The 13746-nt window shown below is 35.2% G+C and overlaps 1 protein-coding gene across 11 annotated transcripts in view; it reads left to right on the forward strand.

Annotated features, from left to right (window-relative positions):
- AHI1 (Abelson helper integration site 1) overlaps positions 1–13746 on the forward strand; it is a 127083-nt gene that overhangs the window by 22162 nt on the left and 91175 nt on the right. For all 11 annotated transcript variants that reach the window (XR_015708079.1, XR_015708080.1, XR_015708081.1 and 8 more), the window contains exons 11-18: positions 558–690; positions 1711–1834; positions 4064–4293; positions 5691–5794; positions 6399–6517; positions 9574–9704; positions 11006–11146; positions 13202–13404. Coding sequence is in view for 8 of the 11 variants with exons in the window: in XM_087774044.1 (XP_087630170.1) it covers positions 558–690; positions 1711–1834; positions 4064–4293; positions 5691–5794; positions 6399–6517; positions 9574–9704; positions 11006–11146; positions 13202–13404 (1185 nt within the window). In the remaining 3 variants the exon portion in view is untranslated. The remainder of the gene's footprint in view (positions 1–557; positions 691–1710; positions 1835–4063; positions 4294–5690; positions 5795–6398; positions 6518–9573; positions 9705–11005; positions 11147–13201; positions 13405–13746) is intronic.

Here is a 13746-nt window from a genome sequence, read left to right on the forward strand (position 1 = left end):
AGCCCTTGGGTGAAACAGAGGAAATATTTTGGGGGAGAGGAAGGGCGACTATAATACCTGTGCAATTTTTTGAAATGTTTCGTCTCCAGTTATGCTTAAAAAAATAAAGAATTGAAATACAGATGAGGAATGCTAAAGGAGATTTGTAGACCAAAGGTTTGAGCGCCTGTAGTTAGTCTTCTGAGTTCACACTGCAATCATTAAGCTACAAAAAGTTGTGCTTAGACTCCTTAAACAAGCTTGACTTACAGTCTAACTCTACAGTTTATATTATTAATGATAGTCATCGTTAAGCACTTCTTAAGGAAATTATTTCAATTTTAAATTTTCTTAGGATTTTAAAGCTTGCTAGTTTTCTGTAATAATGGGGCAGAAACAAATATGCAAACTAGATGTGGCCTAAGTTATGCAGAAGAACTGTCTCTGTTTATAAGGTTGAATTTTTCTTTTACATTCCCTTAAGATGTTAGTAGCTTTTTAAAACTTAGAATGTGCTTTAAGCATTGGGTAGTTAATATTCATGACTCTGTAATCCCAATTCTTACCTGAAAAGCTAGGTTTGCCGCATACCGAACAAACATCTGTTTTCACTGCGAGGTGGAGATATGGGCTGTTTCTGTATTCGTTTCTCTCATGATGGGAGAACACTGGCAGCAGCATGTGCAGGAAGGAATGGCTATCCCATTGTTTGTAAGTTTAAAATAAGTTTTGGTTTGGTTTTGGTTTTTTTCTTATAACTCATGTAGTTTGAAATTAAAGGGCAAAAGATGTATTTTTCAATTTTGGGGGTTTTAGAGGTTTTGTTTTATAATTGTGTTTTGTAAATTGTTCTATGCATTGAAGAGCATTGAGGAAAATGCTCTTTCTGTGTTAATAGGACTGGAACTGGCTTTTCATACATGGTAATGCATGTACAGTTTAACGGATGAAGTCACACTATTTCTGTGCAGAGGTCTAACAGAAATACTAAGTCACTTTGCATAAGGAACATATATTTTCTGATAATAAGGTTTTAAGTGAAAGAGCTTTTCCAGCCCCCACCACATGCTTTTTGTGTAAGTTTTTCTCCTAACCTGTCATGAAAGTTAGATACCTGGAATACCATCATCTCCAGATGGAGGCTGCTGTCCTCCATGGTCCAGTTCAGTTGGAACTACAAATATTCCTTATTATTCAAACTTGGGGCTGCTTCTTCACAGTAGCCTCAACTGCATGGTTCTTAAGCCCTGCATAAGAATTTTGAGATGTAGAGAGAACAGTATTTTAAGTGTACACAAAGTAAATGTTTAAATGCAAGGAACAGTAAGTCTGGAATCCTTTATTACATGGCCCCAGAAAATGATCTCTATGTTAATCTATTTTGAAGGTTGGTTGAGTAGCTGTCAAAATTTAAAAAAAAAAAAAAAATAAAAAAAAAAAAAAAAAGAAATCCTAATCTGGTTCTAATAATTTAAGGGAAGTAGGCTGATTCTTAAGGGTTAAGACATTCGTGACATCCGTGAACCACTAGATGGAAGTATATGCTTGCTGTCCATGGATATCTAGCAAGTATTTGATCATGCTCGCTGAAAATGAGAAGATAAAGAAAATGAGTTGACTTATGCTAGCAGAAACTCAGCCCAAGATTAGACTAAACTTTGCACTAATAATTGCATATAATTGATTGTAAATACTTACAAAATTTTTATTTTTCTATTTCAACTTCACTAGTGTATGAAATTCCTTCTGGACAGTTCCTGAGAGAATTTTATGGTCACCTTAACATAGTGTATGATCTTTGTTGGTCAAAAGACAATCAATACCTTCTTACTGCGTCCTCTGATGGCACTGTCAGGTCAGTATGATGATGATGTTCTGGCAGGTAGCATCAGAAGCACAAAAGAAAGTGGTCCAGTTTCATTTCTTACTAAAAACTGTGCTATAATGTTTTTAATTAAAGATTTGATTGCAGTGTGACTTACTCTATAATATTACAAAAATTATGATGGAGTTAATCACTTACACTGTATTTACTATATTAGTTTATAATGTATATGTATTTGAAACCAAGGTTTCTGCAGAAGCTGTAGTGTCTAAATCTACACTGCAGCAAAAAAATCAAAAGATTTTATATTTCCAGAAGTCACTGAGACAGCTGGAATATTCTGTCCTTGGAGAAATTGCTATAATATAAATGCAGTATTAAGTTTGCAAATTTGAACATGAGGAAGGAAATTGAAAATTTAAGATTCAAGTTACATGTAGAAATTGGCCACACTGTACTTATATATGTAACTTTTGTTTTTTTGGACACATAGTTAAATAATACAACTTAAATTGCTGTAAATGTAATTTGATAGTATTATTTCTGAGGCAGAATGTGTACACATTTTCCTCTACAATTTAAAAGTGTACTTCAACTCAGTGTTAATGTTAAAATACTAATCTGTTAAAAGTTTAAAAGCAAAACCCTCAAAACTGTAGAAAAACATGAAAGTATGGCTGTGACACTGCATAATTTTATTACGAGCAACTTCAGATCCCTATCTCTTGTTTCTGTTATGCAACTCAGTAATGCTACAGGCAGTTGCATAATTAAAATGCCAGAAGAATTGTTAAATGATATATTGTATGGGTGGAACTAAAAAGAACATTTTGAGAACTTAGCCCATGTTTTTATTTTTTATTTGGAAGCAGATTAAATAATAACTTTTTATATTGAAGTAAATATCAATTTTGGTCATTTATGTTACCTATAAGAAGGCCCAGCTGTTCCTCAATTCTTGAATTTGTGGTAGCAAGTTGAAACTCTAGTGGTCTGCCTCCTTTTCTGTGTACTATGCATAGTCACTGTACGAGTTGTTAGTTCCTGTATTTATTGTCCGTTGCGTTAAGCTCCTTAAAAAGTCTGTTTAGGCAAGGAGTTTCTTCTTTTTCCCTTTCATATTGGGAGCATTTTGCCATTGAAACATGGTAGAATTGAAGGATGAGACCAAAAGGCACCCTATTTCTTGAAAGTCGTTATCAGTTTATTACCTGGATCATCTCTTGGACTGAGTTCTAAGGCAACTTGAAGGGAGGTTTGGGAACTTACGTGAATCCTTCTTTTCATAGTGTTTTGTATGTTACCTTTGAGCCTTCCCAAGCTTTAGTCCCACGTTATTTGTGAGCAATAAATTAACTTTTATGTTGTTAGAGCAAAACCATTCTAAAAGATAGGTAAACTCCTTGTGACCTTTGCACATTAAGTTGCAAGTTAATTGCTATACTCTAAGGGATTGCAATTTTGTAATGAACTCACCTCAGAGTAAGCTTAGAATTCCTCAGCAGCCACCAGAAGTAGTCACCCTGCTTGGAAGGGTGGCACTCAATTAAATTTCATATTGTAACTGAGCGCTCTCTGAAATGTGCTGCCCACCTGTATTTCATGATCCAGGTACTGTTCCATTCTTTACGGACTCATTTTTGGGGAAGGCTCAATAATAAAATGTATAGCATCAAACAAAAAACACTTCCTAAGAGAAATCTGATCTTACAGCTATGGGTGGTGAAGGATAGGAAATAGATGAATAGTAAGAACTGAATTTATGTGAAGAAAACATCCTTGAGATCACAATCACTGTGTGGTAGGTAATTGTTCTTTTAAAACTTTCTGGGTTTTTATTTATATTTAGTGGTCCTAAGTGTTCCTTTGTGGGGGTTTGTTTGTTTGTTTGTTTGTTTTTAAATGAGTGATACACCGGAAGGTCTTAATTTGTTTATAACACCTGAAAGAAACCGATCCATTCCATGGAATTCCTTTTGTATTTTAAAATGTGCAAAATATCCATTAAATGAGTAAGTAGTCATGAATTTACTTTGAAGACAGACTACTATGTAAAGTAGTAAATGTATCTTAATTCTTGTTAGAAAGTACCATATTAAAGGATTAAATACAGGTGGAACAAATTGGTAGGATAAACAGGTGGTGTTAAGTGTTTGCAAGCTTTTGCCTCTAGAACCACTAGCACAAAATACGGCATCAGTTATACCTGTGTATGGCATTGCTTTATACAGTAGATAACCTAACATCCTTTCCTTTTAGAATGTGGAAAATAGAAATGCAAGCAGCATCTGCAGTGAGAGTTTTCCCTCATCCTTCATTTGTTTACACTGCAAAGTACCACCCAATTGCTGACTCATTGGTCGTGACAGGATGTTACGACTCAGTAATTAGAATCTGGAATGCAAATGTGAAAGAAATCCATGGGCAACTGCTACAGGAGCTTGATGGTCACAAAAGTTTCATCAACACACTTTGTTTTGATGCAGAAGGTATGTACTTAGTATTACTTTTTCAAATGGTCATCTTTTCAGTTGAAGACCAACTTGAGTGTTACTAGTTTGCTTTATTTCATAGAGGCAATGTGAAATGCTATATAACAGAATAGAATAGTTTTAGCTGCGTTTGCAATTAATATGTTAGTGTGATGCCTTATTTGGACAAACACAAAGGGACACAGTCCCTGATATAAACTGAGAGTAATCAGAAAAGGTAGGTGTAGAAAGGACAAGCAAACAAATGTGTAGTGATCAGGCAATGATGACTGGACAAATTTTGGTCATAGTTTAGTTTTCATTGTCCCTATAACTACCTGTTGTTAGTTAGCTGATGTTTTGTACATATTGCAGCAAAAATTAGCAGAACATAAAGCACAGATGCTACTGTTCAGAGGAGACAAATGGATCAGGATGCAGGTGAAAAGCCTAGCAGTTAGTGTAGAGAGGTAAGTTGGAAAAAAGGCAGGTTTTGTTAAAGAAGCAGGTGGAAGAATTATGTACTAACTTAAAAGCAGAAGCAGGAAATCTGAAACGAGCTTCAGAACAGGAGACTGCATGATCAGAACAGTAGCAAAGACAGCTCCACCATGTTGTCATTCAAAGTTATCAACTCAATACAAAGATAAAGAACATGAGGTAGCAGTAGTTAGATGGTGAGAATTTTAATGCTAGACTGAAGTGGGGAGGTGATGAACTCGTCAACGTTGACAGAGAATGTGGAAAAACTGAGGGAAAAGGACAGAGATTTGACCATTGTGAATAATGTTAACTGGTAGATTAACAGGTAGTGAGAGAGATGTACTGACATGTACTGGTGGAGGGCGGGAAGAGTTGAAGATGGGTGAATGAATAAGACACTTGGAAGTGTTTGACTTTTTCTGGTATTAGTGACATCATTAGTAATTAGGTCGTCTATTTCTGGAGGTATTCACTGGAATAGGTACTACAAAGAGGAAAGAGTTGCATTTTTATAAAGAAAAAGTATTTGTGCTTAATTTAAGCATAGCTGTTGGAAAACAGTGTTTGTTCTTGTTCAAGATGTTCTCAGTGAATGTATAGGTAAGCATTAGGCTATCATGTGAAGCTCATTGAGCTATAAATGCTCATTTTTTTGCTGGTTCTAGAACATGAGTAAAAATGAAAAAACTTAAAAGAATATTCAGCACCCCAGTATCTGACTTATGTGCTGAAACCAAATTTATGGTATCAACTTACGTCATGCAGCATGAGCAAAATGAATTTGCAACGAGTATATCATAGCAAAAGAGAGGAAAGAATTGGTGTTCACCTATTCACAAAAGTAATAGAAAAAAATTGTTTCTTGTTCGTACATCCTTTTCTGTATTTGTTTTTGTGTGGTATTCTTTTACTTATAAGACATTATTTCACAGGGCTCCACATGTTCTCAGGAGATAGTTCAGGACTGATAATAGTTTGGGATACATCTGTCAAAGGGAATTCTCAACGCCTGTTTCAACACTGGAGGATTAATAAGGTATACAGATTTCTTAAACTAGCATTGTAATTTTTATGTGAACTGTTCCAAATCTAGTCATTTGATTTGAATTCAAAATTTTTTTATACATTAACATTTGTTTACCTGAAAAGATGTATTTTCTTTAAATAACAGTACAAAAGAGCTGGTAGAACATGCTGTGATTCACTTACTTAAAATTTTTTAATTGTTTCACAACTTCAATTTTTTGTACATAAAACGTGAAAATGCTTGGGGTTTAATAGCATTGTATTAACAGATAAATGCTAATGCATTAGGTTTGTTTTCTAGAGACAACAATAAAATAGACCACAAGCTTTACCAGTCACCTTTGTTCATGGCTTAGAGGCCTAATGTTCAGCATCTCTGTCATCAACTGTGTTTCAGAAGTTCAGAGTCACAGTAGAATCTGCCTTGTGGTTGTAAAAAGTTGATTGCCTAGGATGTAATGCGTTAATACAGGAATAAACTTTTTCCTTAACCAAATAGAATGAAGTGGGCAGAAAAAGAGTAATGCAAGAGAAAAATGAATAATAATGTGTAAAAACATGAGTTTTAAAACACAAAGTTATATTATTTTATGTTATTTTCCTTCTTTCTGTAGGAAATAAAAGAAAATGATATTAAAGGAACACCAATAAATCATTTGGAGGTGCATCCAAATGGAAGGCGTTTATTAATCCACACCAAAGACAGTACCCTGAGAATCATGGATCTCAGAATGTAAGTAGATTTTTGGTGACAAGTGTGTATTTCCTTTTTGTTTTAAAATTTACTTAGGGAAATAAAGCACCATAAAAACTATTAAATGTATAGTTGTGGAGAAGAAAGATGTCCTAATAATCAAGGATAGCAATATTAGGGTTAGGAAACGGTTTCAAAACACTGCTATAATACAGACCTTTTGTGTGATATTGGGCAAGTCTTTTAGAATAGAATATCCAAAAATTACTAGATTACTTGGGGGCTTAAGGTGGCATGAAGAAGACACTAGTCTAAAGATTGAATTAACTTTTAAAAATGCAACCTAGGTGTGAAAATAACTGAAATTATAACATTTATTTGTGCATTATTTTCTCATTGTTAAGACTCTGGGAATAGTATTTTGATGATAAACTGGAACAAGGATTGTCATCATAAATACTAAAATATAAAATAATGTACGTGTTATGGTATATTAAGCAGGCGGTGAGATATTTTTAACTTAGTTTTTGATGATTTTCTCATTTTTAATATTTGTGAACATGATTCTTTAATAATAAGCTACAATTAAAAATGAGGGGATCACAGAATCACTTGAGTTATTGAGGTTGGAGAGTGTCCAGTCCAACCCCAATAATCAAAGCACGAGAGCATGTTGCTCAGGGCTTTGACCAGTTGGGTTTTGAGTATCTCAAAGGATGGAGATTCTACATGTGAGCAACATGTTCTAGTGTTCATTCACCCTCAAAGTAAAAGAAGTTTTTTTCTTAATTTTAAATGGAATTTCCTGTATTTCAATTTGTGTCCATTCCCTCTTGTCCTTTCACTGGGTGGAACTGAGAAGAGTCTTACTCCTATCAGTTACACATTGATAAGATGCACCTGAACATTCTCTTCTGGAAAGTCATGTTAAAGTTATGAAAGCTCTTTCTAAATGCTTCATCCTTAATTTCATGGGTTCCCTTCCTTGCCTCACCATGCAGAAAATCAAAGGTCCCTGGTGGTCTACATGAAATTACCTGGGGGAAATACCTCTTTATGCTCTCATAGCATGAGAAACTATGTTCTTTTGTACATACTTTTGACTCTCTCAGGAAATCTCACTCTTAAATAGTATATTGGGTTGGGTGTTTGAAATAGCTGAAGACATTCCAGTTTAATAGTGCACTCTTCATCTTTTACTATAAATGATAATTTATAGTGACCATAGTAGAAGGCTGAACTATTCACTCAATCCAAGCGTGAAATCAGTGGATTAACAGAGGGAACCTGTAGTTTTTGAAGCAGATAGTGTTCTATCACTGCCATTCCTAAAAGGTGCAGAGTTTTAGTTTGAGAGAGAAAAATGGGCATGAGTATTAATCTCTAAGAAAGAGTTAATATGGCATGCAATTTCACAGTTATTAAGCTAGTTTGTCCGTAGGACACACCATCTCCTCCTGTCTCCCATACCTTTGGCCATGTATTCGTAGCATTTCCTTTTTATCAGATGTAGAGATCTTTTGATGCAGGGTAAGTCAGATCAGTGCACTGATCCGACTAAAAATCAGCCTACAAATACAAATGATTAATTTTCATTTTAATCAACTATCTGATCTAACTCATCTGATAGCTGCCCAAACACTAGAGAATAAATGAGGGAGAGCCTGGGAAAATAAGGGTGGAGAGGACAGCAGCAGGACTGCTGCTTTGACTGCAGCCCACAGTTACATGGGCTTAAGTCTATCAATAAACCACAGGGTCAGATACCCAGCAGCGATAATTTTACACGTCAGCATTAACTGTTCATTCCCTGCATGAGAAAAGAGGGGGTGGAGGTCACAGATCAACACAATTCACTTTGATTGACAGCTAGTTGTTCTTAACTTTCCTCTTTCGACTTGCTTTTTTGATCTTTTTGGATAACGCTGTTGTCCTGTCACTCAGGTATGTGATCAGGGATTTGGTTTTGGTTCAGACCTCTCCTTAGGGTTTCATATGCAGGTTAGTTTTACATCTTGCAGAGCTCTTCTGCATGACGTCTCAGAGATACTATCTTTCTTATTCGCATAGCTAAAACTCTTATTTGGGCTAATATGGTCTTGCACTCTGACAGTTAAAGCATCCTTTTCTCTTGCTTGCCAAATAGAATTGTATCTGAGGTATATTTATTCAGGATATTGTTAAGAATAATTTTCATGTCATATTAACTGCATTGCACTTCTCCCAGCATACCTGCATTGTTTGTGCAGTAACAGATTTTAAAAATTACTGTCTATTGTCTTTGAGGGCTGTCATGGCCTATTGCCATTCTTCTTGCCTCGAATTCTGCATCGTAGTATCACTGCTGTATTAGTCTCCATTTTGAACTTTTACGTCTCTTTCCAAGCTGTACCTCATGTTTGAGATAGCCTCTTACAAGCTGGCTTATGCTTCTTTAAATCTTTCTGGAGATTCTCTCTTACTTGATGCCTACAAACTGTTTGACAGTAGTTCATTAGTAGGTCATGATTACTCTGCTGACCAGTAGTGTTTCACTGAAAAAAGATTAGGATACCTAAGTAGGACAATAATATTAAAAATGTTAATGTTAATAGTAAATCAACATTGATATGTAAAATTTGTTGATTCTACTGCTGGTTTTCCAACCAAGGAGACAGACATTAGTCTGAAGAGCTAAAGAGAGCTGCTGGATAAATTTAAGCACTTCTGGGATGTAATCAAGCTCAGGAAGTGTAATGAAAACTTTTTTGGCAGAGCTTGGAGTAATAGTGCCAATTTCCCCATTTTCTGCAAAGCCTGGGATCAAGAAAATGCAAATTACTACATCTATATCCATTCTCTAGATCTGAGTATTTCCATTTTCTACTAAAAGACAAAGACGTACACTTTCATCTATAATTTCAGGTGCATTATGAAAGCCAAGGAAAAGAAAGGGTAAACATTGCACTCTGCAAAAGGTGGGTGCTTGCATATCTATTTGGGAGGCAAGGTGTATTGATTTTTCCGAGGAATAGAGAGGGGCACTGACACATCAAAAGTTAGATTGTATGTTCTGAAAGTATCTGCTACATTTGCAAACTGTTCTTTATCTTTAGCTTGGCTACAAAGAAATACATAGGTGCCACAAATTACAGAGAAAAGATTCACAGCACCTTAACACCATGTGGTACATTCCTGTTTTCTGGAAGTGAAGATGGAAAAGCTTACGTTTGGAATCCAGAAACAGGTAACTAATTATTTTATGGTCTTAAGCCAGGTTGTCAAGACTGAGGGGGAAAGGATTTTGTAAGCTTTATTGAGACACTTTTGATACGGAATAAAACTTCAGTAAGATGTTCTTAAATCCTGAAGCCTTCACTCCACCTTTTAAATAGCTATTATTAATCTCTAAAATTTAATTCTCTATAGAGGAAATTAATAGGCAGAGGTAGCATTTATAATATCTAGCAAGAATGGAGCACTTTCAACTCAGCTTTTTGTGTATTGCAATTTTTCATATGTGGATGAGGGTCTTAAAACAGAATGCACAAAAATGTATTAAGTCAAATCAGTCTTTCTATTGCATTTTTTTGGATTTCGGAATTAGGCTTTTATTGAGAACCATTTCATCTATTTCCCAAGGGTGAGTGGAGACTCAATATTTTTGGCCTTTGGAATGTAAGGTTTCTTTGTGAATTATTTCCCAAACTGAGTAGTTTGAAAATAGCTACCAAAATCTTTCTGGAAAGGTGTTAAGCAAATGTAAAATAGAGTTTGTCATCTTCCTTGTACAGTGAGGTGAAAGGGACAAAAATAACAGTAGAAGATAGAAGAATACACTTTTTGGTTTTGATGACATTATGTTCTGTCTGCAATTATGATCTAAATAATTTTTAAAAAGGAAAAAGTAAATATTTTAAAACTGGCAGCTAACCAACAGTTCCGTTTGTAATTTCTTTCCACATTTCCAACTATGTTAGCTTACAGCTATGCCGCTACATAATTCGTCTGAAAAATGAAAAAAGAATAAAACTAAAGGAAGGGAGAAATTTTGTTAGTAGTATGTTTTCACTGGGCTTTGACTCTCGCTTACGCTCTGTACTTGCATTCATAATGCCATCACCTGAAGAGCTAATTTTTTTAGTAATTTTGTGCTCAACTTTCACTCCTGTTGTCAGTATTATATAATTGAAATCCACAACTAAGATAGCTATCTCTGGCAAAATGCAAGCGCAAACAAATACTGTGGAAAGCCACCTTTCCAGAACTTGCTTATCAGAACAAGAGAACTCGGCTAACCTGATGCATCCTCTGGGGTTTCCTGCAGCTGTTGCAACAGCACTGCCTTTTCTGACTTATTCAGTAACTTAAAAGCATGCATATATTATGTCTTATGCCAAATATTACTTTTCAATAAGGAAATGGACTGAAAAGTATTTATTTACAGCGGCATGTGCTGCACTGTAGTCACACAAGCTTTAAGCAAGTGACATCTTGCTGTATCAAATATGTTTCCATGGTATTAATAAACATATTTCATTTCTGTAGGAGATCAGGTGGCCATATATTCTGAACTCTCCTTCACATCTCCACTTCGTGATGTTGCCTTTCATCCACATGAACACATGGTGTCATTTTGTGCCTTTGGTCAAAACCAGCCAATACTTGTATATATTTATGATTATAAAGGTACAGTACACATTTTCTTGATACGCACCTGTAAATATTTTATTTTTAGAAGTGATTTGCTAGTATTTGTACTTCTTTTGAAGGAAAAAGAAAACAGTCATTTGATGTTAATACATGTCTTTATCCTGGGAGATATCAAAACCCAACTGGACATGACCCTGAGCAACCTGCTGTAGGTGATCCTGCTTTGAGCGGGGGCTTTGGCCTAACCAGTCACCAGAGGTCCCTTGCAACCTCAAGTTTAAATGTGTTATTGTATGTCATCCTCTGTGATTCTTACACTTTATCATATATAGGCAGCATCATATAAATATTTAAAAGCCTCTTTTCAAGTGTCAAGGTGGATTACAGACCCAGAAAATACTATCGTTCTGAAAATTAACGAATAGCTTAGTAGAAATCTCATTATTTTGTGCTGGCTTTGTTACAAAGTAATGTTTAAAATCTGCGTAGAAATGAATTAATATGCATATAGATTGTTTTAATAAACAGGTGTTATGTCTGTGGTGTGATTATGTGAGAGATACATTTATTCCCCATGTTATATTAAAGAGAAAGTGATAAATGCTAGCTTTGAATTTTTGATATACAAAATAAAATTCAGACTGTCCTTTGCAGGCTCTTCTGATGTTTTGGTTTTGGGGTTAGCTTTAGCAGTGGCATTGTTTCAATTAAGGACATAGTTTCAGATGTCATGTTGCATCTAGACAGTAGATAAAGTTAATACGAATGATGCAATAAATTTTGCATATCTGCAAGATTTTTGTTTGAATTATATTTGCAGTGAACATTAGATTCATAAAGATAATCCTGTCTTTATACATTTGCTTTTTAAATAACATGTACTAACAAGATTACTCATATCAAATCTCACAGTTTAGGTTATTTGTCTGTTGAACTGGTTGACTTTTACAGGAAAATAAAGTGGAATGACTTTACAATCAATATGCAGTGCTAAACTTCAACCCAGTAAGATACCTGCATTCTAGAGAACTATGGAAAATTTTTTGGGTGAAGGTTTTCTTTAAAATTTTTTGACTATTCAGCAGATAGAGAGTCTTTAAAAAGCTAATAGGGTAGGTTAATATATGTGTGTGTGTGTATATTTAGAGATCACACAGATAACACACTGGTAGTTATTTGTATCATCTGACTGCTTAACTAAGTCGCTGGTGACAGTAAGATTTTGCATAGTTGTGGTCTTTTCTACATTGTCTGTTACTAACTTTTTGTTCCTTTTTTGGTTAAAAGCACACACTTTGCTTTCAGAAGATAGTCTTACTGCCCTAGTGTTGAAAGAGTTAATCATATAGTAATACTAATTTTAGTCACTGACACAGTTTTTAAGACTCCAACAGTATGTGTTTTACATACACCAACAGTTTTATTAATATCCTGGACAAAACTTTCATGAAGAATCCTTTTAACCTTTGTTGGCTTGAGACCACAGTGCAAAAAATTGCAAAAGTCAAACAATTTGTTTAAATGACAGCAAGCACAACTTTCATCAAAAGTATCCTATTCTAGAGCAGGCTACCTCCTAAGAATGCCTCCTGTGCCTGTATATATGTCTAGCAACTTCTGAAATTTTACTCAAGTATAATAAGCTCACTTGAACTAGGCTGGAAAAAATGTGAAATGTAGCTAGTAAAATAGCTGACTGGAACTCAGTGCGAGCTATATAACTTTCTTGCCTTTGAAAACAATCCTTTCTTCCACACCACACCGCCCCCCCCCGCCCCCCCCCCGACGATATTTCTGCATGGAGAACACTATTGTTTATAAGCAATACAAGAATATCAGTTCTGTGTGAGGGGTCATTGAACACAGATGACAGAATGGAGTTGTGATCAGGAAGAGTTGGGGGAAATGGGGTAGTATGGGGAAAATTTCATGTCATTTTCAGGTTTTCCCTATAGCACTATGAGTACAGATTCTGATGGTGTTTCACTGAAGACATGGCTGGCAAAATGACAGTGATCATTCAATTATTTTTTTTTTCCCCATGGCAATGTAAGGCTTCACCTGACACATTAATATTGGTTATTTCTACAGTTGCACAGCAGGAAGCTGAACTTGTAAAAGATCTCAGTTCATCAGTTACCACAACCGCACCAAGAGGGCCACAGTTCTTTAGCAGTTTTTCTGAAATTCCTATACAAAAAAGTTCAATGATGTCTCCGGCAGATCAGTTTGTCAGTGTTGCAAGAGCATCAGTGAGAATGCAGAAGGTGAAGCAAAAACTTGATTCTGTTATGGTAAGCCAAATTTAATTAATTTCCAGAAGTATATAGTCTTCTCAGCCAAAGTTCACATTCTGGGACTGGTATATGTAACAAAACATATATGTGTAGTCTTGGGATCTGTTCTTCAGAAATGAATACATCTCTCACTAATGCACCTGTAAGTAGCTCTTCAGAAGAGATTAATCGCATAAAACTAAGTTATTTTTGTTTATCAAGTATTAATGACAAGGGGTGTTTTCTGTCAACGCCCGTTGCCATTCATATGATTTACTCCATATATCATTATGGCTGAGCTTTAGAAAATTATCTCTTTTTTTTTGTTTTCGTTTTCTTTTTTTTTTTTTTTCTGTTCAC

The sequence above is a fragment of the Nipponia nippon genome, unplaced genomic scaffold (genome assembly GCF_047370975.1).
Source record: "Nipponia nippon isolate SJK-2023a ecotype South Korea unplaced genomic scaffold, ASM4737097v1 scaffold_4, whole genome shotgun sequence".
In the NCBI taxonomy this organism is placed as follows: domain Eukaryota; kingdom Metazoa; phylum Chordata; class Aves; order Pelecaniformes; family Threskiornithidae; genus Nipponia; species Nipponia nippon.